Source organism: Syngnathus acus, chromosome 6, assembly GCF_901709675.1.
Source record: "Syngnathus acus chromosome 6, fSynAcu1.2, whole genome shotgun sequence".
NCBI lineage: Eukaryota > Metazoa > Chordata > Actinopteri > Syngnathiformes > Syngnathidae > Syngnathus > Syngnathus acus.
Genome location: NC_051092.1, coordinates 7292619 through 7316431, shown reverse-complemented (window position 1 = coordinate 7316431; position 23813 = coordinate 7292619). Strand labels below are relative to the sequence as shown.

Genomic DNA, 23813 nt, shown 5'->3' with positions numbered 1-23813 from the left:
AAAAACAAAAAAGGGTTTAGAATACCTAGAATTTTGCTCCACTGCTTGATTGTGTGTATGTATTAATGTGTGTATAAATATATATGTATATATATATATGTGTATATACATATATGTGTGTGTGTGTATATATATATATACATATATATGTAAATATAGATATGTATATATAGATATATAAGTATATATAAAATATATGTATGTATATATAGATATGTGTGTGTATATATATTTATATATATATATGTACATATATATGTAAATAAATGTACATATATAATATAGATAGATAGATAGATAGAGTGGAGGAAATACGTATTTGATCTCTAACTAATTTTGTGAGTTTGCCCTCTGACAAAGAAGTGAACAGTCTATAATTTTAAAGGTAGGGTTTTCTTTTAACAATGAGAGACAGCATATAGAAAAGAAAATGCAGAAAACCACATTATATAAAGGATATAAATAGATTTGCATTTCATCCAGGGAAATAAGTATTTGATCCCCTGCCAACCATTAACAATTCTGCCTCCCACAGACTGGTTAACTAGTATTCCTCCTCCTTAGACACAATGTCACCTGCAGCAAAGATATATATATATATGTAATATCTTGTATATGTAATATACATATCTGTTAAAACCTGAGATTTGGCAAAAGGTTCAAGGGGGCTTTTATATACTATCTAATACTTTTGCAAGCCACTGTTTCTTAGAAATTCACCCATAGTGTTTGTATACAATTCAGTCACCGAAACCAACACGCCCAAAGACTGAGTACCAGCCGAGCTATATATTATAATTCCATGTATCCTTACTGCCATTGTTCCTACTGCTATCCTTTTGGGACTGTTGCAGGTTTTATTATTACTTATTTATGATTGATGAATAATTATGTGTCGTATGCTCGAAATACAAGGGGCCCACAGATTAAGGCTCTAAACCCGTGGACACTCCTGCTTCTGTCCAAAGTGCCTTTGGACATTTCCACTTTAACATGCAATAAGCCGATCTGTTTTATTTTCACGTGTGACATCTCAGCTAACTGAAAATAGGGCTACTTGTATGATGTTTAAATACAGAGCTGCATTTGACTTGACACTGTGTTGACATGTCATGATTTGAATAAAGCAGACGCCGTGATCGCAGCTTTGCTATTAACTACCTGACCATTAACTACCTGGAGAGCAGGGCAGTTTTTCCGCCGATGCTAGTTAAGCTCGTTAGTTTCTACACATTTTGTGGGTTGTTGTAGCTCTACATTTTCCCATTCTTGTCACGCTCCACTTCAGCTTCTTTTGTGAGTGAGACGCCGCCGTCCAGGAAGGGTTCATGTTTTACCTCATAGATTTTGTTCGCTCGGATATCGTGTTTTGAGTTTATGTTTTTCTTTTCTCTTTCCTGTCGCATGGCTCTTTATATGATGCCATGATTGACTGGTGCGTGTGAGCATTCATACACCTGACTACCCATGCACAGGACGTTTAAGCTTAAATTTGACATTTGTAAAACATGGTGTACTGTTTTCAGCCACTCAGAGTTTAATTACTCTTTCATGTTTGGCTCAAGAGGAAGCCCGTACTGTATTTGTCTATGGCATATTGCTGCTACAATTAACAAGTGTGGCATGTCTCACCAGGCAGTCTTGTTAATAAATGGTAGTTTAATTAACTCGAGTTAATTAAAATGCCAATGGGGTCATGTTGGGCCAACATGACCCCATGTGCATTTTTTTTCTCAGAAACTGTCAATTAGATGCAAAGTTCAATGTATAACTACTACTAGAAGTATTCTAAGCTTTGAACGAGAGTTGCAACAATTTATCGTCAACTAATCAATGAGCAAATGAATAATTTTTTGTATCAAATTTCAATCAATTAATCGTTAGCTTTTTTTAATAGTCCAATTCCTCAGAATTTCACCTTATCAGTAGTATACGTATATTCTCAGATTTTTGTAGTCCCCCATGTATCCATGATCATCTTTGTGTTGAATTTTTTGTTTATACGTTGAAATACAAGTTTTTACCTATTTTCTGGCTTGTTCCATCCAAATCTGTGACTGAATCATAAAACATTTACGCATTTTTCTACACTGTGAATGTGAGATAATGCATTTTCAATAAAGCGTAAATTATAACATTGTGTATCAGATATATTTGTCAAATAATTGCAAAATTAATCAATTATTAAAATAATCACGAGATGCAGCTCTACTTTGAAGTTCCATCCATCCATTTTCCGTACCGCTTGCCCCCACGGGGGTCACGGGCATGCCAGAGCCTATCCCTGCGGTCTCTGGGTACCAGGCAGCGTACACCCTGAACTGGTTGCTATCCAATTGCAGAGCACACAGAGACAAACAAACATTCACACTCACAATCAAATCTACAAAGAATTTAGAGTGCTCAATTCACCTACCAAGCATGTTTTTGGAATGTAGGAGGAAACAGAGTACCCGGAGAAAAGCCATGCTTGCACGAGGAGAACATGCAGACGTCTGGACTTTGAACTTTTGAAAGGAAACGATACTGTTTTGTTTGTTTGTTTGTTTGTTTGCAAATATAAACCTTCAAATTGGGGCATGCAAATGTATTTATTCATCTATCCAGAGGACAAGTATGTAGTCGTACACTCCACAAATCTGGCCAGTTTGGAATAGTGGTAAGGATTTTTTTTTTCTCCATCCTATCTCTAAAAAGTCTGACCGTACCCACTGGGGTGATCAGCTTTGAATACATTTCAGATGCACTCTCGTAAGGCAATGCTAAGCTGGGATTTGTTTGTTGTGTAGAAGTGAAGGCTCAACTCAGATTGATTGCTCCACAGAATGGGGCAGGCTGCAAGCATGTCTCACTGGAAAGAAAAGAATATTACTGAGCTCTACGAATGGTCCAGGTAATGTCTATTTCATTTGTGCTTTTGAATGTATGTATATAACATGATTAGGAATTTAAGAGTGCAAGAAAGTGTGTTACCACCAGCTTGCCTTTTTTTCGCTTAACAAAATGCAGCACTTCCCTTATGACTAAAATCTTTTGTAACATTTTAAGTTGATTTAATTATTTAAGAGGAAATCAAACTATCTGAAGACATGAATGTGAGTCATTTTAGGGAAAAAGTGGTTCAAAATCATTTGACTTATATCTGAGCACTCATCTGCAGGATTTAGTCAAGATTTCCAGCACACGTAATCTGCCTGCATTAATCTTGGACGTGTTTCCCCTCATTAATTTGACATCCAATTTATTGTATAGAATTTCCTTGCTTCATGTCAAACAATTCCAAAGTTAAACTTATTCACACTCTGGCCAAATTTTTATGTAATCGATTTTAATCCTGCAAATCAATACATATCTCTTAGCTGAAAAAATTACAGTGGTTCTAAAACCTAAACACATGTTTTATTACATCATTTTTTAGATTGTGATGTTATTTTTTTAAAACGTCAACATTACATGACAAATAATGAAAACTGTTCTACCCCTAAATGGAAATGTATCTTCCTTGTCTTGCGGCAGAATGTTTATTCATGAATGCCCAAGTGGACTCATTACTCTCCACGAGTTTCAAAGGCATTTCTGTAATGTAACAGTGGGCATGCAGTCAGCTGAGTATGCAGAAGAGATATTCCGCACGCTGGACAAAAATGAGGTAAGAAATGTACACTGAATACAATCGTGAGCACAAAGCTGTCGTAAAAAAAGAGCACCTATTGTTCCAGGATGGGTTAGTAGATTTCAGGGAGTACGTCATGGCCATCAGTATGCTCGTTGAAGGCTCGGCAGTGGAGAGGCTTCGTTGGTCCTTCAAGCTATTTGACAAAGATGGAGATGGTGCCATCATAAGGGAGGAGATGCTGGGCATTATGCAGGTGTGTTTTCTGTTTATGTTTGACGCGTCATTCCTGACATCACCTAGTTTGTGTTCTCCATATGTTCCCAGGCTGTTTATAAAATGAATGAAGCAGTGGATTTAAATGAACCAAACTCCCTAACAGCTGAAGAATGCACTGACCAGCTATTTTTGAGATTAGACAAAGACAAAAATGGTGAGAACATTTATTTTCCAATCTTTTTACTGTGCCTAGAGTGGATATACTGTAAAGTCTACAAACCCCTTCTCGTTGAAATGCCACGTAAATCCTTTCAAAACGTTTCCCACCATTTTATAACCTGCGCAACTCAAATGAAATAAGTTGGGTGGCCAGATAGGTGCGTTGAAAAATATTCAATTCTGACTTTTCATCAGCTGGAACTAAGAGGGCCTCCACACTTTCACACTCTCTTGTTACGTTTGCAAGAAAACATTTGCAAACATTGGTATATCCTGTTATCTGCTTGTTTTGGTGTCATCTTTGCCCGTCCTTGTTTTGCCTGTAGCCATCATCAGTGTGGAGGAGTTCATAGAGGGAGCGTTGGATGATGACTGGATCAGAAAGATGCTGGAATGTGATCCCTGCACCGTGAGGGTAGAGAGGCCCCCGAAGAGGGACTTGGCAATGGGAGTCTAGGATTGATTGAAACTTTTTTTGTCAATTCTTGATTCAAACTTCTTGATCGAAATCTCTAGAAATAAGTTTCTTTCACATTATTCAGCTTATAAAGCTATAAATGAGACAGCTGAGACAGTGATGCCTGTGTTACATTTCTGTGTTGATGGTGGTTTGCATATGTATTAAGATTTTGGATAATGTATATTTATAATATTTATTATTTGTTTGCTTGTTTGAAGAGATGATCCAACAATAATAATATAGTAGCTAATCTTATGCATTATAGCATTGTGTGCAGATAATGTTTTGTAAAAATGGGATGCAACGTGGGCGGCACGGTTTGCATGTTGCCTTTGCATGTTCTCCCGCGTGCCTACATATTGCCCATAGGTCTGAGCATGTCTGTGGATGGTCTGTCTATGTGTGCCCTGCAATTGGCTAGCACTCAGTTCAGGGTGTCCCCCACCTACTCCCAGAAGTCAGCTAAGATAGACTTCAGCACACCTGCAACATTGTAAGGAGAAGTGATTCAGAAAATGGATGGATGGATGGATGGATGGATGGATGGATGGATGGATGGATGGATGGATGGGTGGGATACCTAGTGGGATGCACCGTCCAAACATGGATTTGTTTTTGCACCAAGTATACAAGCGCAGAGTGGGAGCTATGAGGTACAGTTGTAATCAAAGTCTGGCAGTGAGCATAGAAGCCTACACAGATAGAAGAATGTACTCAAGCAAAAACTCGAACGCAACCTTGTTCAGGTTTCATTCTGCAATATTTTTTTAAAATGAGTATTTCAGGTACCTGACTAGAGTTGCACCAAACTAAATATACAAGTAAATACTATATGCTCTGAAAAGTACAACAGCACATAAAAAATACCGTTGATGGCTGAGCTGTACGAATCAAATTGTATGATAGTTTATTTTTTGTTTTTGTTGAAAAAAAATAAACGTTATCAAACAAATGATCATCTCAGATTACCAGTTTCTTATTTCTCTATCCAGTATTTCCTCCTTTTGGGACTGTACGTGAATGTTTCAGGAATTCAGACGGCCACGCCCCCACGTTAAACCACTCCTCAATCTGCGCTCAGGACTCCGGCTGTGACGTCACCGCTTTTCCAGCAGTCTTGTGACGGGACCATCATGGCGTAGCGATGTGGACCCACGGCTGCACTGGTGGACACGGAGAAGTTTACGAACAAGCCACTCGACACTTTGAGGTTTTAGTAAAGCTTTTAGACCAGCGTCAACGGTGAAATATTTCGCCCTGTGTCTTGGTGAGTGACTTTGTCCCCTTGGCGATGATTTCAGGTACCCACTAAACTTTTGTGTTAAAAAAGAGAGAAAGAAATCTGCGCTTTAGTTGGAATAATTCGCTGTCGTGGCTCGCACTGCGTAGCTTCTTGTCCACGTTTCCACATAGTTGCACCACTAGAATTCCTATTTTTCCACAACTATCCACAAAGCCGAGATTGTAACGGTGCCATCGCTGTAACCCAAAAGAAAGAGTTCATTGAATGCAATTTACATTTCATCCATTTCTTTTTTTTGTCACAATTTCCCATGAACTCCCCGTGTATTGCATAACCTAACATTTTAAATTGAAAGCAATTTCACATGTAATACAGATCACGAACGACGTCTGTTAGTATGTATTTCTTTGTAGTGTGGTTTTAAATGCTGCCACCGCGGTCTTGGTAATGACTGCCTCTGTCTTTAGCACATATCAGGTCATCTGTTTGAGAACGAAGAGAGGCAGTCTGGAGAGATTTCCTTGAGTGTTTACCTATTCCACAAGCAAAGAGTTTGCGCTTTTGTAAAACACTGACATTTGATCATCGGCTCATTCCAGTTATTATCCTGCGATAACAATCGGTATTGCCCTGGACAATATCAATCGTCTGAAAATGAGCTGCTCCAATGACAATGTCAACAAACCACTGTGATTCTAATTCTAGCTCCTTTAGATCGACAGCACATCGTGAGTGGAGGTCATGACCATGGGGAAACATTTATTCAGGACTTTTCTCGAATAAGTTATTTATTTTTCAGATTTGTGAGGAAATGTGTAATAATTTCCGAGGTTGGGCGTAGCTGTCTATCCATTTTCTATGCCGCTTATCCTCACTACTCGCGTACAGGTTGGAGATATTTGGCTTTAGGGTGAAATTTCAGGATTAACCTGTAACACATTGTGTCCTTTACAGGTGAACTGAATTTGACCTCAACTTTCAAATGCACATGTGCAACCTATTCTGTGTTTCTGTATTTTCTACTCAAGTTGTTTTTGCCAAGGAGCTTGTCACCAAAAGATGACTTGGTTCAATTCCAATTGGTTTTCAAACAGTCCTCTTGATCATATAGTTCATATTTTGACACCTAATCATCATTTCACTATTGTGAGGCTTGTCGGGAGGTTCTCAGAATGAAGGGGAGACTGAGCTCAGAGTGTCCCCAATGTAATCAACAGGTTAAAACAGATACAGAGAGGCTTGAAAGGCGCAGAAGTGGACTTAAGTGAAAATATATTGGTCAGTTCATGGCTCAAAAACCTCTTGAGAATTTTGCGGTCCAATTCCTTGTTAAAGAACGAGTGCACAATGTACTGAAACACTGAACAAATTGGACGCGTGCGTCAAAAGTTTAGAAAAGATCAAGCGTTTTATGTTCATCATGAAATTGCACCCAAAGCACAATATCCTTAACTTGTTTCTGAGTAGTGTGTATTCATTGCATACACAGGATAACGTGTTTTCTGTGCAGTTTCAGTTCCTACACAACGATGGTGTGAATGTGAGCATAGTGCACTGTGAAAGAGTGGCTACTTTTGCTTGAAGTTAATCGGGGTAGGCTCCAGCCTTAAGAGCAGATGTTGAAAACCTCCGGCCACATGTGACTCTTCGATCTTTCTGCAGTGGCTCTGTGACTTTGGGAAATAAATAACGAGTATTTCATTTCAGCATGTTGGTATATTAGTTTTGACATTTTTTAAATGTTATTTTACATTTGAAAATGTATGTTGCTCCTCTAACATTAAAGGGACAGTGTGTAGAATTTGTTTTGCCATTCAGTGGTGAATTAACACGATGAGCATGTGTATTATGGTGTCTCAGAGAGACCACACATTACTATATTGTCAGCAGAGATGCAAGCAAACTTTTATCACAAACCATTTCCTTCAAGTGATGATGTAAGTGCATTATATTTGTGACACATGCTGTAGTCATCGACCCAGCAAATTTGTGATCGGGTGATGGGATATCCTTAGGAGAAAGATGGCAGCGAGACATTTCAATGCGTCATACACTGGGAAATCAAAACATTCACTGCACTGGCTCTTTAAAATAAAACGTTATTTTTTTATTTTGCGTCTCAACATATGCATCACAGCCACTGATGTGGGACGCCTGGTGCCAAGATTTAAACACAAAGTCAAATAAATACCGAAATAAGTCAAGAGGAGTACACTTAGTTCAAATGTAAGGAATGCGGCCTACTCTCCAAAGTAAACACCCGGTTGCTAAGATGTTTGGCAAACGTACAGACGGGAGACATTTTTAATCACATGGTATTCCGAATCACACCATGATCCATTTCCTTTTTGCCAGTAGACTTGCAGAAGATGGGTGCCTTATTCTGTTCTTTCTTTTTTTTATATATATAATACATCGCTACATCCATCTCTCACTCACACATCATTTGTTGATTTGCTGTGTAAAATGAATGATGATGCAATCTACTTGCTTAAGTTGTAAATAGCTGCAGGTTATTCCGAGAGCAGGCGACTGCTGTTTAGCGGCTGCCACAAGTAGACTGCAAGTACACAGTTTGCATCTCGCTTCTTTTTTTTTTTTTTTGCAAGACAGCATTGGTGTCTGATGAAGGGATGGAATAAAATCATACGATGTACTGTTTATGAACACGACGTTGATGCATTCAGAATCCCCGTTATGCACTACGTTAACCTTTCACTTCACATTGTATAATGTCCATCAAGAGTAAATAAGGGCACTGCTATATCTTGCTCGAAGTCAAGGTGGTGGGGATCAAACTAACAGCTTAGAGATTATTGGACAACTGCACCTACTGAACGGGTCACTTAAAAATAGCCTAGCCTGTCCTTTAAGTATGTCACAAGTTCAATAATCTGAGTTCTTATTGGTGCACTTTTTCCAACCTCAAGTGGATTTAGCTCTTTGACCACAATTTAAAAATGATTTACTCCAAACTCTGCACAAAACTTTATTTTCAGTGTCTCATCACTAGCTGTGAAAGTGAGTTGAATGGCTTCTTTTAGACGAGACTCCCTAAAATCATCGTTTCTCCTTGATACAGAGGCAGTGCAGACAAGGTCAGTCAGGGGCTGAGGAATAGAAGATTGTTGTCCTTTGGATTGCTGGAATACTTGCGCTGTCTTGAGTGTGTCTCTTCTCACCGCCTGGAGGGATTTGCGCTGATGGATTGAAACAGTCATTGTTGTGGTCTACTCTCGCACCAGTTTTTTTATTCTCTGCTTGTCTTCCTTAATTGTACGGATTTTTTCACCTTAGGGCAAGACTCGGGGTTTGGAAGCGCTCTGGTTCAGTGTTTGAGGGCAGGTGTTTTTTTTTTTTTTCTTTCCCCCACATATCTTGTGTAATGTACCGCTGCATTTTTTCCCCCTCTTTCTTTTCTTTAGTCAAAACACCCTGCTAGCCCAGCAGCAACAATGGCTATCTTTGTGCCTGCCCTGGGTGCTACTCTGAGAGGGTCAGACAGTAAGACTTTGTTTTGGGGACTGACGCTTTGAGAGATGTCTCTTTTGATGGATGTGTTGCACAGATGGGATATTTACATATAGACAGAGTTACACAACATCTCCTCCTCAAGGCTACTTGGTTAAAAAAAAAAAAAATCAAAAATATTTAAGATATGTATGAATCTGTGTACAAGAAAGGATTCCATTTGACCTTACTCACTACGTTGTGTTAAGGCTTCAGATTGTATTTCCTCAAGACACACTGACAATTGGGCAAATTAGTTGTGTTCCAGCTTTTCTTGAGGATGAAACTGTTCCGAGATCTAAAGACATATTGGGCTTCCTTGTAATCAAGCTTTCTTTGAGCCTAGGTCCCTGCACTGCTCATGACGACTACATGCATGGTCATAACACTAATTTAGTGGTGACACACGCATGGATCACACTTATCTGAGCAGCGTGTCTGGTCTTGTATTGGAAGAATTTTTGCTAGAAGGCAGAAGTAAATATGCTTTTTCTTGCCTTGTTATGTTTTCGTGATGCTTAAAACATATCACATTTACACCTATGGTGTGTTCAAAAGTTGTTCTCTTCTTGTTTTAATAACCGCTTAATCTTTGGATTATTTTGTGGATTAAACCATAAATTTTTTTTTTTTTTTAAACAAGTTTAATTTCCATCCTTTTGTGGAAAAACAGGACATTATTCCAAGTTGCCAGGGCATAGAATGCACAAATATAAATTCATTCTGATTCAGTCCAGATTCAAAAAATCTAATTGGGAACCGACTGGTTCTGAGAAACCACTCTGGGAAAACTGAGAAATGACTCCCTGTTACTGGTGCTTCTGAAGTCGCGCACAGTGGTGCCATATATTACCTTCTACGTCTTGCAGGAGAGGCTTGAAGGGACAGTAACCAGACTAACATTTATATGTACCTTGTATCGCCACTTTCGATCAACCGAAAGTGACATCACAATGCCTAAGGGCTCAGATTGCGAATGTCACTTGACCAAACCCAGAAAACAAATGAGCCAAGTCGGGTTGTCATCTCTTGCTGACATCAGCAGGCTGACGTGTCATTGAGGCAGGTTTTTAACCTGAATGTGGGCAGACCAAAAATACAAATGACTACTTTAGTCTATTTTCAAGTGACTTTTTTCACATTTTGTTGTCTCACATGAACAGAGATGTTTAGATACTTTTTCTTTTCATAAATAAAAAAGCAGAATAAAACAGATGTGTTCTGTGTAAAGTTAAATGTCGTGTAGATAAAACAAGATTCCCTAGATACTGAAAATCACAATGACTTAAGCATAGTAGTGACTTTGCGGGCTTGTCTGTTCTCTCAACGCTCATATTTTGTATGTTTCAGTGGCTGCTTAGTTTACACGAAGTGGAAAATTTGCCCACAGGAATGCTAAAATAACAGTGCTGTGGGTGGTTTGCATCAAGTTTAAAAATGTGTCCAATGTTGGCCACTCCCAGGATGTGAGGCAGCCGTTTAAAAAAAGAGAGTTTGTATGTGTCAGAGGCATTTTGAGGATTAAATGACTGCAACTTTTCCTTTAAGGTTAGAAATCCGTATTACTAGTACTTGTCCTTGCGTGATCGTAATACCTTTTGATTAACCAGGAGAAAAGAATCCACATCTTGCCTATTTTCCAATACTGGGATCCCGAAATGCATCTTGACTTCACTCGCAAACAAAGTACTAGACTCATTTAAGCGGAAAGTCATTGAGCCGAAATTCTTGGCAAATTGTCTCACTGATATTCACAAGGGCTTCATTGACCAGATTTTTTTTCTGATCAAAGTTAATTTTATGCCCAAGCATTTTATCTTGTTACAATCAATATTGAATCCTTTTGTCATAGTCAAAGTTTATTCAGGACTCAAGTTTTCTGAATTTGTATTTTGTCTTCATTTGGTAGTGCTGTCATATTTAGGTCCAGTGAACTTGAACCTCTTCCATACTTGACAGAAAAAACACGCTGTTGTATTTCCTCCCACCTAGCAAAAGAGTCAATTCACTTAATAGTTCCAATTTCAAATATCCATAAACACATTCCTTCTAGTTTTTCCATTCACAAATTGTTATTGTCTCTTTCCAGTTTTTTTGTAGCGTCTGAAGATGATGGCGGATGCCAGCGACATGTTGGCAGCTGCTCTTGAGCAGATGGATGGCATTATAGCAGGTTTGTGTCTGTACATAATCAGAAGGCCAACGAGGTCTGCTTTATTACTATTTTATTTATTATTATTATCACTCCCATATTCTGTTATTTCTTTTTAGGGTCCAAGGCTCTTGACTACTCCAATGGGTTGTATGACTGTCAGTCACCCAGCTCTCCTTTCATGGGCAATTTACGAGCTCTTCACCTTTTGGAAGACCTCAGAGGCATTCTGGAGTTGCTGGATAATGATGGACGGACCAGTCTTCGCTGCCAGATCCCCGACTCCACAGCTGAAAGTCTTGTCGAGTGGCTCCAAGGTCGTATGGTGAGTGCCTCCAATTCATGCGTAGAATGTTCGTCACAGTAGCTTATTCTTCGCCCCATAAAATGATTATTTCATGTCAAATGGCTTATGTGCTGCATGATGCCATACATTCATTTTAGAGGCATTTTAATGATGTGTTTGTGTTATTGTACCCCTTGCTAAAGACAAACAGGCAACATATGGTATTGTGTTGGAATTTGATGGCAATATGGATGCTTGTTTGGGTTTCTTTATTTGCTTTCTCTGGCTTAATTCTGCACGTTTGCATTTTATTGCTGCTAACGTTGCTTAATCCAGAAAAGCAGGCATCAATTGGTAGAGGCGACAACAAAATTGTTTGCTAAGTGGAAACATGACTGCCTTGTTTGTGGATTTCCTTTGGAATGCGTGAACTGTTGTCTTTTGTCAGAAGAAAAAATGCTGATCCTGTGGGACCAAAATTGGGTTTGGGAAATGGATGGCCCACTGCCAGCTAGACGCCACAGATTTTGTGTCATGATGTAATTCACCCTGTGTTGGCAGTCTAACCATGAGCCTTCCCTTCTGCCATGGAGGAACAAAACATTTCATATTGTTCGAGCATTCCCAATTAATATCCCTCTACAGTGAACTTTGACTTATCCATGCTGTGTCCTGTCATCGTAGTCCAACGGGCACCTCTCTGTGGGAGCCGGGGACCACTATCAGGAAAGGCTTACTCGAATCGAGAGTGATAAGGAGTCCCTGGTGCTTCAGGTAAGGCCAGGGGGCACAGACACACAAAATGATTTTCGAAGGAGACTGATGTCGTCTTGCACACAGGTCAGCGTGCTAACGGACCAGGTGGACGCTCAGGGAGAAAAGATTCGGGACCTCGACTTGTGCTTGGATGAACACAGAGAGAAGCTCAACGCCACTGAGGAAATGCTACAACAGGTCAGTCAGCTTTAGACAGTCACAAGTATTGATCGTGGTTGTTTTCCTCTACCATTGTCATCTGCCATTTTTGCCAATACGGACATTTTTTCATGACAGGAACTTATGTGCCGAACAGCGCTTGAGACCCAAAAACTGGAGCTGGTAACTGAATTGTCCAATCTAAAGTTGAAACTGAATTCCATACAGAAAGACAGACTGGACTTTGATGAACGATTTCGGGACAGTGAGGTATGCAGGCAAATGCTACACAGTCTTTGTGTCACGTATTTTCCTAGTCACTCTTCTTTACATTATTTACATTTACATTATTGGCATTTTTTACACTGCAATTTGAGCTTGTTGGAGCTTAATGCCATTTGATCTGGGAAATGATCATCTAGCTGAAAAATGTGTGTCTGCATTTCTGTCTCTTATTCGCAGTCCTTAAAAGAATCACTTTATTGAAGTTTTCTCTTTCAGGATTTAATTCTGGAGATTAATGAACTGCGGTACAGGTTGACGGAAATGGAGAGCGAAAAGCAACAGTATGAAAAGAAACTGAAAACAACAAAGGTGAGCTGTTATACTGAAACTCACATTGTTTTTAAAAATAGCAGTTCTTTTTCTGGCTTGAAGCTTTATTCTCCACCTTTTCTTTATTCTCTGTGGTCAATGTCCAGTAAAACCTCGTCAAAGGCAAACTGTAATCCATCACTTCAAATGATGAGATTAAACAACAGTTTTTTCTTTTGTGTTCCAGAAAGAAGTATACAAATAATCTTGCACTACCTAGATCACTGAGCAATGTGCACAACCGTTACAAATCGTAACACCACCTAAATGCTTTAAATTTTATTTATTTTATATGTTCCGAACTGAAATACAGTATAAGGCTTTAACAAGTAACTTCTATGTTTCTATATGGCTAGAATTGGGGTGTACCCAATACAACTAAATCATGCCTTTCTATACTACGCGCTTTTGTGGTTAACGCAATTCCCAAATTCTGTACCCCAAAGTCCGTGTAAAATCGAGATTTAGGTGTAGAAACAATTGCTTGTGTAAAGATAGTTGATGTTTAGACCATCACACATCATTGTTTTTTTTTTGTGCGCTTTATGCAATTACTAATTCAAGTATAGTACAACAATACAGTGTATTGTTTGGGCATTTAAACATATTTCCTCATATTAATTCAAATAGCAAATCATTATTCCAGCAAATGTTTGTTTCATGCAATTAAAACCAAACCATTAAGCAAAGATGCTCAAAATTTGCTACTGAAAACTTCCCATTTCCTTTATCACCCATTTGGCCAAAATATGCCTCCATATTTATACGAGCTACAACAATACTTTGACAAAACCAAGTTGAGTTGGTGTATCAATGAAATTCTAACAACATTTAATAATCCAAAATCAATGTATTGCTTTGTAATGCCCATCCCTGATATGGACAAAGGTACTGGGACTGAAAGTCGCTAAACTTGCGGAGTTGGCTTTTGCTGCTACAATGGGCTCAGACGTTCTTCAAACGTGATTTACTCGGTATGCCAAGTCATGCTAGGTCTTCCCCGTATTATTCTTACAAAGTCAGAAGAAGAAATAATTTTCAGGGGTTTAGCTTAAACACCTGATCGTGTGCTACACCCGAAGGTGTGTGTGTCCCAATACCACTGTCTGGAAAGTGTGTCACTTTTACTTTAACATTCTTGCACATTTTCTCTCATTGTGTCGGTTCTTCCTCCCTACTGCTAGTCTTTAATGGCCAAGCTTTCTAGCCAGAAAATCAAAATGGGCCAGATGCAGTATGAGAAACAGAGGAAGGAGCACAAACTGCAGGCTCTGAAGGTCGGCCTTTTACAAGATCACTGTTGTCTGCTGTATGATTATTGGTTTGGCCTCTCCCTTCCTTCAGCTCCACCTCTGTTTTTTTTTTAAGGATGCCAAAGAGATTCAGTTGCCTTGCATACCTTTTTTAAGCTTTGTTTTAACCAAAAAGTACCATTAGAAATGAAGACTACAGACACCAATTAAAGAAAGCTAAACCCTCCCTCGCATTCATTTTTTTTACATGCTTGCTTCCTACTCCTAATATTTGTTTATAACGTGTGCTGTATTTTTATCCTCTTTTAGCTGACTCCACTCAGTGCTTACTGCACCCACCCCACACACATTACTTCCAGAGCAGGGGTGTCTCTCTTTTTCTTACTTGCAAGCTTCTCTGAAGTCATAAGGTCATCCTCCCACCCAGACAATCAATCAAGAAGTTGAGGAAATCCTCCCAGAAGGGAGAAATGTGATAACTTATGAGATGTCTTGCCTCGGTGGAACCTCCTTGATCCTCGATGCAGGAAGTCAGCCATAAATTTTCTTTACAGTAATAGGTAATATGTGCCCCCACTAGTCTAAACACGACATTCTGAAAACGATTACATTTGTGGAATAAGACTTAAGCAACAAATTTCATTGGCCATTTTGCCACTTCCTGTCGACTAAAAATGACATCACAGTTGCCCTGTCTCAAGTCACAACCTATTATGACTCAGCTTCAGAAAACTGTCGAGCTGTGATTGGATGTGACCTGAGAACTGGCAACTGTGATGTCATTTTCAGTTGACAGTGGGTGGCAAAATGGCCGCCCCCTGAGATGATAAAAAAAAAAAAAAAAACTGGTGGATTTTGCCCATTTATTTTCATATTCCAAAAAAAAAAAAAAAAAACATGAACCCGAACACTGTATTTTGACTAGTTTGGCTGCTCAGAACATAATATTACAAGGAAATTTGTTGGGGTTGATTCCTTCTTTAAACACTTGAGAGTCCCAATAATATGTTGGAATAAAAATATGTAGCGGAACGTGGCCAAAGCATCAAGGAGGAAAGAGGTTTGCAAATAAGATTGATGAGAGACACCCTAGGTGTGGTCTGCTTGCCCGTTGGCCACCTCAGCATCTGTGAATCTTTTTGTGTTGTGCTTTGGTGTGAGGTTAGGCAGGGTGTCTTTGAGAAGAATATGTCATCACATGTCTCCTGCGTTTGACAGGAGGAGCTTGTCATGCTGAGAAGGCAGTTGGAGGGCAAAGACGGAGAGAAGGGCAAACTACAGGATGAGGCGGGCTTCAAAGCCATGGCCTCAAACAGTTCAGATCCTGCAGAGAGAGGTGGGACACATGATTTAGTCTGAATGTGAGCACGCATGACGTTAACTTACGTCAGGTCATTGAATCGCCGAGGCAATGGGGTCCCTCTTTGATAGAAGTCACGACTGACTGCAGATTGTGTTTTGTTTTCCCCATGTTGTTCCTTTTTATTCTCTCATCCAGATGAAACTCTTAGAAAGAGGCTGAAAGAGAAACGTAAGAGGGTTTATGCTTCTGTTCATTATTGCACCCATCTCAACTCCTGTTTGCATGAACGAGCATGAGCCATGTGAACTCTGCTTGTCCATTACTGTGTTTGCCCATCAGAGCGCTAATAGGTGCCCTGAGAACATGGCAAACGCCCACAAACTTTGTTGTTTCTAAGGATTTAAAACCGAAGCAAACCAACATTATCCACTGTTTTTAACATCTAAGCTGCAGAAGCGACAAGGCCGGTTTGCTTTGTGTTTTTGACCAGAATGAGGAATGAAATGTGTTTGTAACCTTTCAGGCTGTCCACTCATCCCTCTGCCTCAACCCCAGTAACCCTGACCCCCCCCCCCCCCCCCCCCCCCCTTCCACTCCGCTGGAACTCCTGTAAACATTTCTTGCTCACACCAGTGACCAATGTGCGGCCCGCTAACCACCGTTGCTGTCGTGCTCAGCGGTGTGCGACATTGTTTGAACGTGTCCATATTTGTTCCTTTTCTTCACTGATCTTTCATGTGTTCATTCAACACTGTAACTCGTCTGCCACTGACGCTCGCCCATTTAATCGCATGCAGAAAACAATAATTGGAATTCATCTGCTGATCGACATTTGTTTTAATTTCTATATTTTAGTCACTTGAGCATAATAACTTAATATTTTCCAATAGAATACAGATTTGAAGGTGCTTCCAAAAATATTCAAAGTATTATTAGTCATATTTAAAAGTATTTCCTGAGTTGATCAACATTTGTTTTCATTTCTGTTTTAATCACTTGAGCATAATAACTTAATATTTTCCAATAGGATACAGATTTGAACGTACTTCCAAAAATATTGCATTTACAGAGTTGAGCAAACAGGTTAAAAATATATATAAAAATAAAGAGGACCGCAGCTACAGTTCCTTTTCTCCATAACCCAGGTAAGATCCTTGCGATGCCATCGTGTTGCTTGTGCAAATTGCCCTTCCCCTCAACTTTCCACAGAGCCCAGTATTCTGGAAACAGCCAGCCTCCTGATATGTGTACAAAAATAAACCTAAAAAAAAAAACACAAAATGTTTTTTTTTGGTAGATTTGAGGTTGTATAATTGCAAACTCTGTGTTATTTCTGCTTGCCCAGCTAACTTTCACACATCTAATAACTCTTGTTACTCACTAGACTTCGAAGTACAGCGAATGAAGAAAGCAGTTGAATCGTTGATGGAAGCCAATGAACAGAAGGTACAGTTGCCAGCAATCGCTTTCATTTGTCTTCCGAGAATACATGTCACGGTTTGGCCCTTTACTCCTCGCGTTAGTTGAACCAAGACTCTTGTTTGCAGGACCTTAAGATTGAGGAACTAAAGCAGTCCTTGCAGAGGTACAAGAAAGTTCAAGAAATGGTGATGTCAGTGCAAGGAAAAAAAGGTTGGATCAGTCTTTTAATTGATTACTTCTAATAATGTCTGAAAAATACTGACAGTGCTTTCTATTGATTATTGTCTTATGTTTGGAGACAATAGTGTGTGATGGGGTTATTGTTAGCAAACAAGCACATTATTGTGTAATCTCATTTGGTCTTCTCGTCGTATTTGTTTTCATTGATTTCCAGAGAATCCTAATGGGAACGTGAACGCGGTGTCTCACGCTGATGCTTCATGCCTGTCGTCAAGCCATTTGTCTGGAGACACAAACCAGCTTACAGATGGTGATGAGCAAAAGAACGCAGATGAGGTTTGCCAGCACCATGTGACAAATTTAAAACACTGTCACACACACGCATGTCGCACCTTCAGCTGACATGTTGACATCCAATTAACTGAATCATTTCTTATGTCAGTTCTCTGCGTGTACTTAATGCGGGAAGAGTCCTTGAAAGGAAGTTGGTCTAACCAGTGTACACTACTTTGGGTTCTGTGTGTGTCTTGTGTTTATCTTGTCTTCATCTTCTGTGCAGCTGGAGATCCTCAATGGACTGTGTGAAGATGGTTCACCCTCGTCCAGCACTTCCGATCCTGACCAAGCCGCAGAGTCTGCAGCTACAGATGTAGATAGGTACATCCTTTGAAAAATATCAAAAGAAAAAGATATTTCTTGTAGGCTTTGAGTTATGCCGGCAACCAAGAGGGATTTTTCTACATTTCATTTTCCCCATGTATTGCGTGCGTCTGTCGACACCCAAATTTGCAGACAAACTCGCAAAGCTCAACTCAAACCCTGCAATTCTGATCTCATCATTACAGCAGCCAAGATACAAGTCAGTCTGTCAGCCATCAACATGTTGAAAGAAGCAAAAATGAGAAGGTAAGATTTACTTTGCTGAAAAGAATAATTGGTCGACGGTCCTTTGTTTACTATGGTCCCGACAAACTACATTGTGACATTCCAAATGTGTGTTCCAATCCAGAACACACGCGAAGACATTCAAACGGGTGAGAAGCCACCACCGAGTTCTACCGCAGCCTCGCTCATCACCACGGAGGACGACAGCTTCGGGTCCAAAAAGGCCCGCTCATCTTTTGGGAAGGGCTTCTTCAAGTTGCGTGGCGGCAAAAAGACCGGAGTCTCCCAGAATCTTGGTACGCGCTAAGGGGACTGAAAATGTAGTTTTCTCTTCCGCCATGGAGCTTTTTTAGAACACAGACACACCCATGGGATAAACCGCACAAGGCCATCATTTGCTGCAAACTGTGGTTCTCATTTGATTATGCAAGTCTGCTTGTATGGTGTTGTGTGACCTTTGTATGTGAATTCCTATTTAGAAGTCAATTCCTTTTCAATCGTTTGGGTTTTCAATCATGAATTTTGTCTGTCTTGTTTTTTTTTTCTTTCTGTTGGGCACCTGTGATGTTTTGTGTGTTTATGTGACACATGAAGATCGCAACCGCAGTGCAAGCGCGCCTATGCTAGGTACAGTATAGCCCAGCGGTCGTTACAGGAAGGACTGAAGAAACTACTTTTGTTGTTGTATAACGCCGCCTTTTTCTCAACTCATCGCTCGGCTCACGTTTTAGCAGCTGCAGTGTCCTAACGGCAAAACTCTCGTCATTAGTCACACTTTGGCTGTCTGAGACATAACAGTGGTGTTGTGTATGCTGATATGCCTGCCTGCGTGCCTGCATGCATTTCTTTTTTCGCTCCACAGCCACCCCCAAACACAAATGTGTATCCAACCGAAAGGATCACGCATCTGAACGAACCTGCCACGTTTCTCCATTTGCAACCAAACCTCTTAGCTCTGCCTCATTTAGTGGAAGAAAAAAAAAAAAGAGCATGAATTTTTTTTTTTTTTGTTGAATGTTTTAGTCTGCATGCACCATTCCGCATGTAAACAGTTCTGCTTTTGAACGCCACGTCTCCATAGGAGTCGTCACCTGTCCGTCCGGCTGCTTTCTGGCTCCGCAAAGACGCGCAATCGGATTCTCATCATGCCAGTAATGTTTTGTGTCCATTTTGTCTGCACAGCTGACACTGAACACCAAGGCACCGATCACCTAGATTTGGCTGGAATGCCGCAAAGGTCGCCTAACAGTGACAGCACTCACACGCTCTCCACCACACCAGAGGGAAAGAAGAAGTCTAAAGGAATTAAGAAGCTATTTGGCAGGTGAGTGGATTATTATTATTATTATGACACGACGTTGACCTTTAAATGCTGTCATGTTCAAGATTCAGACTTGCTTATGTTCAAAAGGCAAATCATCTCTTATTTTAAGGCTTAAGAGAAGCCAGTCCACAACGTTTACCCTGGATGACAACCCGCCGGTTGGAGATTTTAAGAGGGGGGGAGTCCGAGCCACAGCTGGACCTAGACTGGGTTGGTCTCGTGATTTCCAGCGAGTCAACAAGTAAGCGTTTGATTCGTAATCACGTTCGCAATCGAGCTTTCTTATTCTGAAGCCTCTTGACAAAATACATGTTGTTGCCTTATTCAGTTTGATTCTAACAAGCTGCTTTGGGACTTTCTTAGTGATGTGGACGCTCCCTTCGCACGCTGGTCCAAGGACCAAGTGTGTGAGTGGCTGCAAGAGCAAGGTCTTGGTCTTTACGTGAACATGGCACATGTGTGGGTCTCTTCTGGACAGACGTTACTCCATGCGTCCCAACACGACCTGGAAAGGGTAAGAGAGAGAGAAATTAGAACAGAGGTTGCCTTTCAACCTATTAAAAGTCATAACAAATGGTTAAAACATGTCGAATCACTCTCGCCACGCCAGGAGCTGGGCATCAAACACCCGCTACACCGGAAGAAGCTGCAGCTGGCTCTGCAGGCTTTGGGCTCGGAGGAAGAGGACAACAAGGGAAAGCTGGACTACAACTGGGTGACCAGTAAGTCGCAGCTGTTCTCTGGGCTATGCTTGGAAAATCCCAATTTCACTGATTCGTTCTGCTCGTCTCCTCAGGGTGGCTGGATGACATTGGGCTGCCACAGTATAAGACCCAGTTTGATGAGGGACGGGTAGATGGCCGCATGCTGCACTACATGACTGTGGTGAGTGTTTTTGATAGTGGGCGCCTTTATTCGTCTTCTCGCTGGTCGAGTCCCCTGTCAAACAAAAAAATGTTGTTTTTCATTAAGAAATGCGTTTTGTATCGTTTTCTTCCAGGAGAGAATCATTTTTTCTGTTGTTTCAAGATGGAATGTTTAAGCTGCTAGCAGTTTATGAATGTCGCCTCATTTCACTCTTTTCAATACCTGAAAGGTTCATTTATTGGTTCATTTGATGAGAGCGGTTCGCATCACTCGTGCATTTGGGCAACAATGGCTGCAAGATTAACCGTTTCCATTTAGTTAGATATTGTAAACCAAAAGGTATGTATACTTACTGTATTGATATAGGTTTGTATAACAGAATATATGCTATGATAATTATAAACTTTGCAAAAAAATGCTACTCGAGCACGTTCTTTCTGCTCACTTGTTTTTTCAATGGTATTTTGAGAATCATTTATTGTTGTTAATCATTAGTGTGTTTTTCCTTCAGGATGACCTGCTTTCTATGAAAGTGGGAAGCGTCCTGCACCACCTCAGTATCAAAAGAGCCATCCAAGTGCTGCGACTCAACAACTATGAGCCCAACTGCTTGCGCCGCAGACCGTCTGATGAGGTGCCTGCCCAGTAGACGCGGATGCTGCTTCACGTTCACTCTTCAACATTTTCATTCTGATTTCTTCCTTGGGTCCGCAGAACAATATTTCCCCAGCAGAGATTTCCCAGTGGACTAACCACAGGGTCATGGAGTGGCTGCGCTCCGCCGATCTGGCCGAATACGCTCCCAACCTGAGAGGCAGCGGCGTGCACGGAGGCTTGATGGTGAGTCGCTGTGCTGAATTGATTTAGTGTGCACGCATCACTTGAATTGGAGAGCCTTTGTTTTTCTTAAAGGTGCTGGAGCCAAGGTTTAACGTGGAGACCATGGCGCTGCTGTTGAACATCCCCCCTAACAAGACGCTGCTGCGTCGCCACTTGGCTACACATTTCAACCTGCTTGTTGGTTCAGAGGCTCAGCAGCTCAAGCAGGAGTGTCTGGAAAACCCAGATTACACTCTGCTGACTGCCACCACCAAGGTCAAGGTAACATCACTTCTATAGTAAGCATTTTTTCTGATGGTTATTTTCTCCATTGGTTGGCAACTGGTGCTTCTTCAGGCTTGTTATGTGCTCGTTGGGCAAATCTGTGTTTAATGGTCACTTGTTAAGACAAACATGGTTAATGGTGACACCACTAGTGGGCTGGGCCTTCTTCACCGGGGACTCGCGTAAAGTTGAGTTGTAAATGTCTGCTATAATGAGGAACAGAATGGAACACAGTCTTGTTTAAAATGAGCAACTTTTTTCAAATCATGTTTAGGCTTTCGATCTTGCCCTGTTAGTGAGGATTTGCGCACAGCCTGAATGTTTTTTTTTTCTTCAGGGTCCGTTTAAGGTTGCAAACGGTCGCAAAGACCTTTGCTGACAGAGTTAATAGTCGACAACCGTTTTTCTTGTCGCAAAAGAACTTTGAACAAGAAAAGACAGAAGACAAGAAAAACGGTTTGAAAACTTTTGCAACCTTTTATGAACCCAGGCAAAACGCCAATATTCTTGTTACGTGTTCAAACACTTGTGACTCAGGGAGATTAGCCCTTTAAGGGCATTTACCACACTTTGTGACCCTGTGGTAATTTTGTCCTTGGCACATCTGCATCAGTGCCAGATTAGGAATGTAATCACCGAGGAATTAACAATCTCGGTTAGTTTGTCAAAGTCTGTGAAGGACGCCGTTATAACCGTCCCTCGTTTTAATTACCACACCAGCCGAAGAAGCTGTCGTTTGGGAACTTCGGCAGTCTGAGGAAGAAAAGGCAGGAGGAAAACGAGGAGTACGTGTGTCCCATGGACGTGGAGATGCCGAAGGGTCGAAGCTTCCAAAAAGGCTTTGAGCTCCAGATCTATGAGGACGACCTCGATCGACTGGACCATGTGAGCTTGGACCGCTTCTATCTTTCAAACAAACCTGTTCAGTTACTACATGTTTATGTGACACTTGTGCTCTCCGTAAAACAGATGGACGACTCAGAGGGAACTGTCAGACAAATTGGCGCTTTCTCAGAGGGAATCCAGAACCTAACGGTACAAACGCTCAAGAATGTTGACAGTGGACTTGGATCAGACTCTGAATTGATATGATCTTCTCCATTTGCAGAGCATGTTGAAAGAAGACGAATTCTTCAAGGGCTTGTCCAACTCCCCAAATCACAGCGTGACGGATGACGACTCCACTGCATGAGATTGACGGCACCATGTGACCTGGTCTTGATGTGAATGAAAAAAACAACAGAGAATTTCCACCCGCATGCTCTCTTAGCTCAGCAGTTTTTTGTTAGTGTTCCATTCAATGATGAGCCATATCCTTCTTCATCAAGCTCATGTTAGTCGTTTCGTTGTGTCTCCTTTACTGCCAAAAGAAGGGGGAGGACATTGAGGACAACGCCACTGCCTGCCAGCTGGTTTCTGGAAATATTTTCTACTAAGTTATGTGCTGGCATGTTTATGGGGGGTTGTTATCAAACTCAAAGTTGAGAAGAGATTATGCCATTTTAAGATGTCATTTCTTTTAAATGACCTACTTAGTGTTGAGTGGGTGACAACCCAATGTTATTGACAAGGGGAGATAAAGTTATATTTCTAAATGACAGCTGCTATCTTTTCTACAAAAAAAAGTACCTTTCTAGTTAAAAGTAAGTTGTCGTATATTTTATATTACACTGAACATTTCAACAATAATATACTGCATGCATTTGCATCAATACATGAAACAGTACAACCTTTTGGGCTAACACATTACTATTAAGAATTGTTACATTTCTTTTTTTTTTTTCTCCACTTTAGTTCTTACTTCCATTGTTGGCTAATCGAAATTGTTTTATTACCTTTTCTGCTTAAAGTAGCTGTCATATTCAGTAGTAGCCATATAATGCATCCACTGACCTGACAGAGAACATGAATAACTTCATGCTACTTTTAATTCAAAGATCAATAAAGTAATTTAAATCACAGTGGTTTGTGCCTCTGTGGGGTTTGAGATTTCTTTTTTTGTTTAGACGTATTGAAGTGTTTGTCCTCCGGGTTGTGGGTGAACTGTAGGTGAAACTAGCCGGATTGTCAGCCAATTGCAAGGCACGAATCTGTATGGACAATACATCAGTCACACTCACATCTATGTACAATGTAAAGTTTTCAATTAACTGGACTCTACATTCAACTGGAATGCCTGCACAAAACCTATGCAAGCACAGGAGAACATGGGAATGCCACTCAAAAAAGCCTGAACCGAGATTCTAAGTCTAGTGTAGCTTTTA

The 23813-nt window shown here is 40.5% G+C and overlaps 2 protein-coding genes and 1 long non-coding RNA gene across 8 annotated transcripts; all 3 read left to right on the top strand.

The window, feature by feature from the left end:
• The first annotated feature begins 167 nt into the window (after nucleotides 1–167).
• Nucleotides 168–2142, top strand: LOC119124819. The gene is made up of 2 exons (XR_005098340.1): nucleotides 168–216; nucleotides 286–2142. It is a non-coding gene; the product is annotated as an uncharacterized LOC119124819 (long non-coding RNA).
• Nucleotides 2143–3525: 1383 nt separating this feature from the next.
• Nucleotides 3526–5402, top strand: si:ch211-245j22.3 (uncharacterized protein LOC563798 homolog). The gene is made up of 4 exons (XM_037254646.1): nucleotides 3526–3649; nucleotides 3720–3869; nucleotides 3941–4046; nucleotides 4378–5402. The coding sequence occupies exons 1-4, from the start codon at nucleotides 3596–3598 to the stop codon at nucleotides 4506–4508; spliced, it is 441 nt and encodes a 146-aa protein (XP_037110541.1). The 5' UTR covers nucleotides 3526–3595; the 3' UTR covers nucleotides 4509–5402.
• A 204-nt stretch (nucleotides 5403–5606) lies between these two features.
• On the top strand, nucleotides 5607–23513 carry ppfibp1b (PPFIA binding protein 1b). 6 transcript variants are annotated; one of them, XM_037254598.1, is made up of 28 exons: nucleotides 5607–5778; nucleotides 11354–11437; nucleotides 11536–11741; nucleotides 12387–12476; nucleotides 12543–12656; nucleotides 12756–12887; nucleotides 13119–13211; nucleotides 14396–14488; nucleotides 15683–15800; nucleotides 15963–15995; nucleotides 17152–17213; nucleotides 17315–17399; nucleotides 17584–17705; nucleotides 17929–18026; nucleotides 18215–18275; nucleotides 18379–18550; nucleotides 18849–18881; nucleotides 19437–19578; nucleotides 19688–19819; nucleotides 19942–20092; nucleotides 20189–20300; nucleotides 20375–20463; nucleotides 20957–21079; nucleotides 21160–21285; nucleotides 21358–21546; nucleotides 22270–22434; nucleotides 22519–22584; nucleotides 22658–23513. In XM_037254598.1, the coding sequence occupies exons 2-28, from the start codon at nucleotides 11374–11376 to the stop codon at nucleotides 22739–22741; spliced, it is 2955 nt and encodes a 984-aa protein (XP_037110493.1). In that variant the 5' UTR covers nucleotides 5607–5778; nucleotides 11354–11373; the 3' UTR covers nucleotides 22742–23513. The 6 variants fall into 6 exon arrangements, with proteins under 6 accessions (XP_037110493.1, XP_037110496.1, XP_037110495.1 ...); XM_037254601.1 differs by lacking the exon at nucleotides 14396–14488; XM_037254600.1 differs by lacking the exon at nucleotides 15963–15995.
• Nucleotides 23514–23813: the final 300 nt, after the last annotated feature.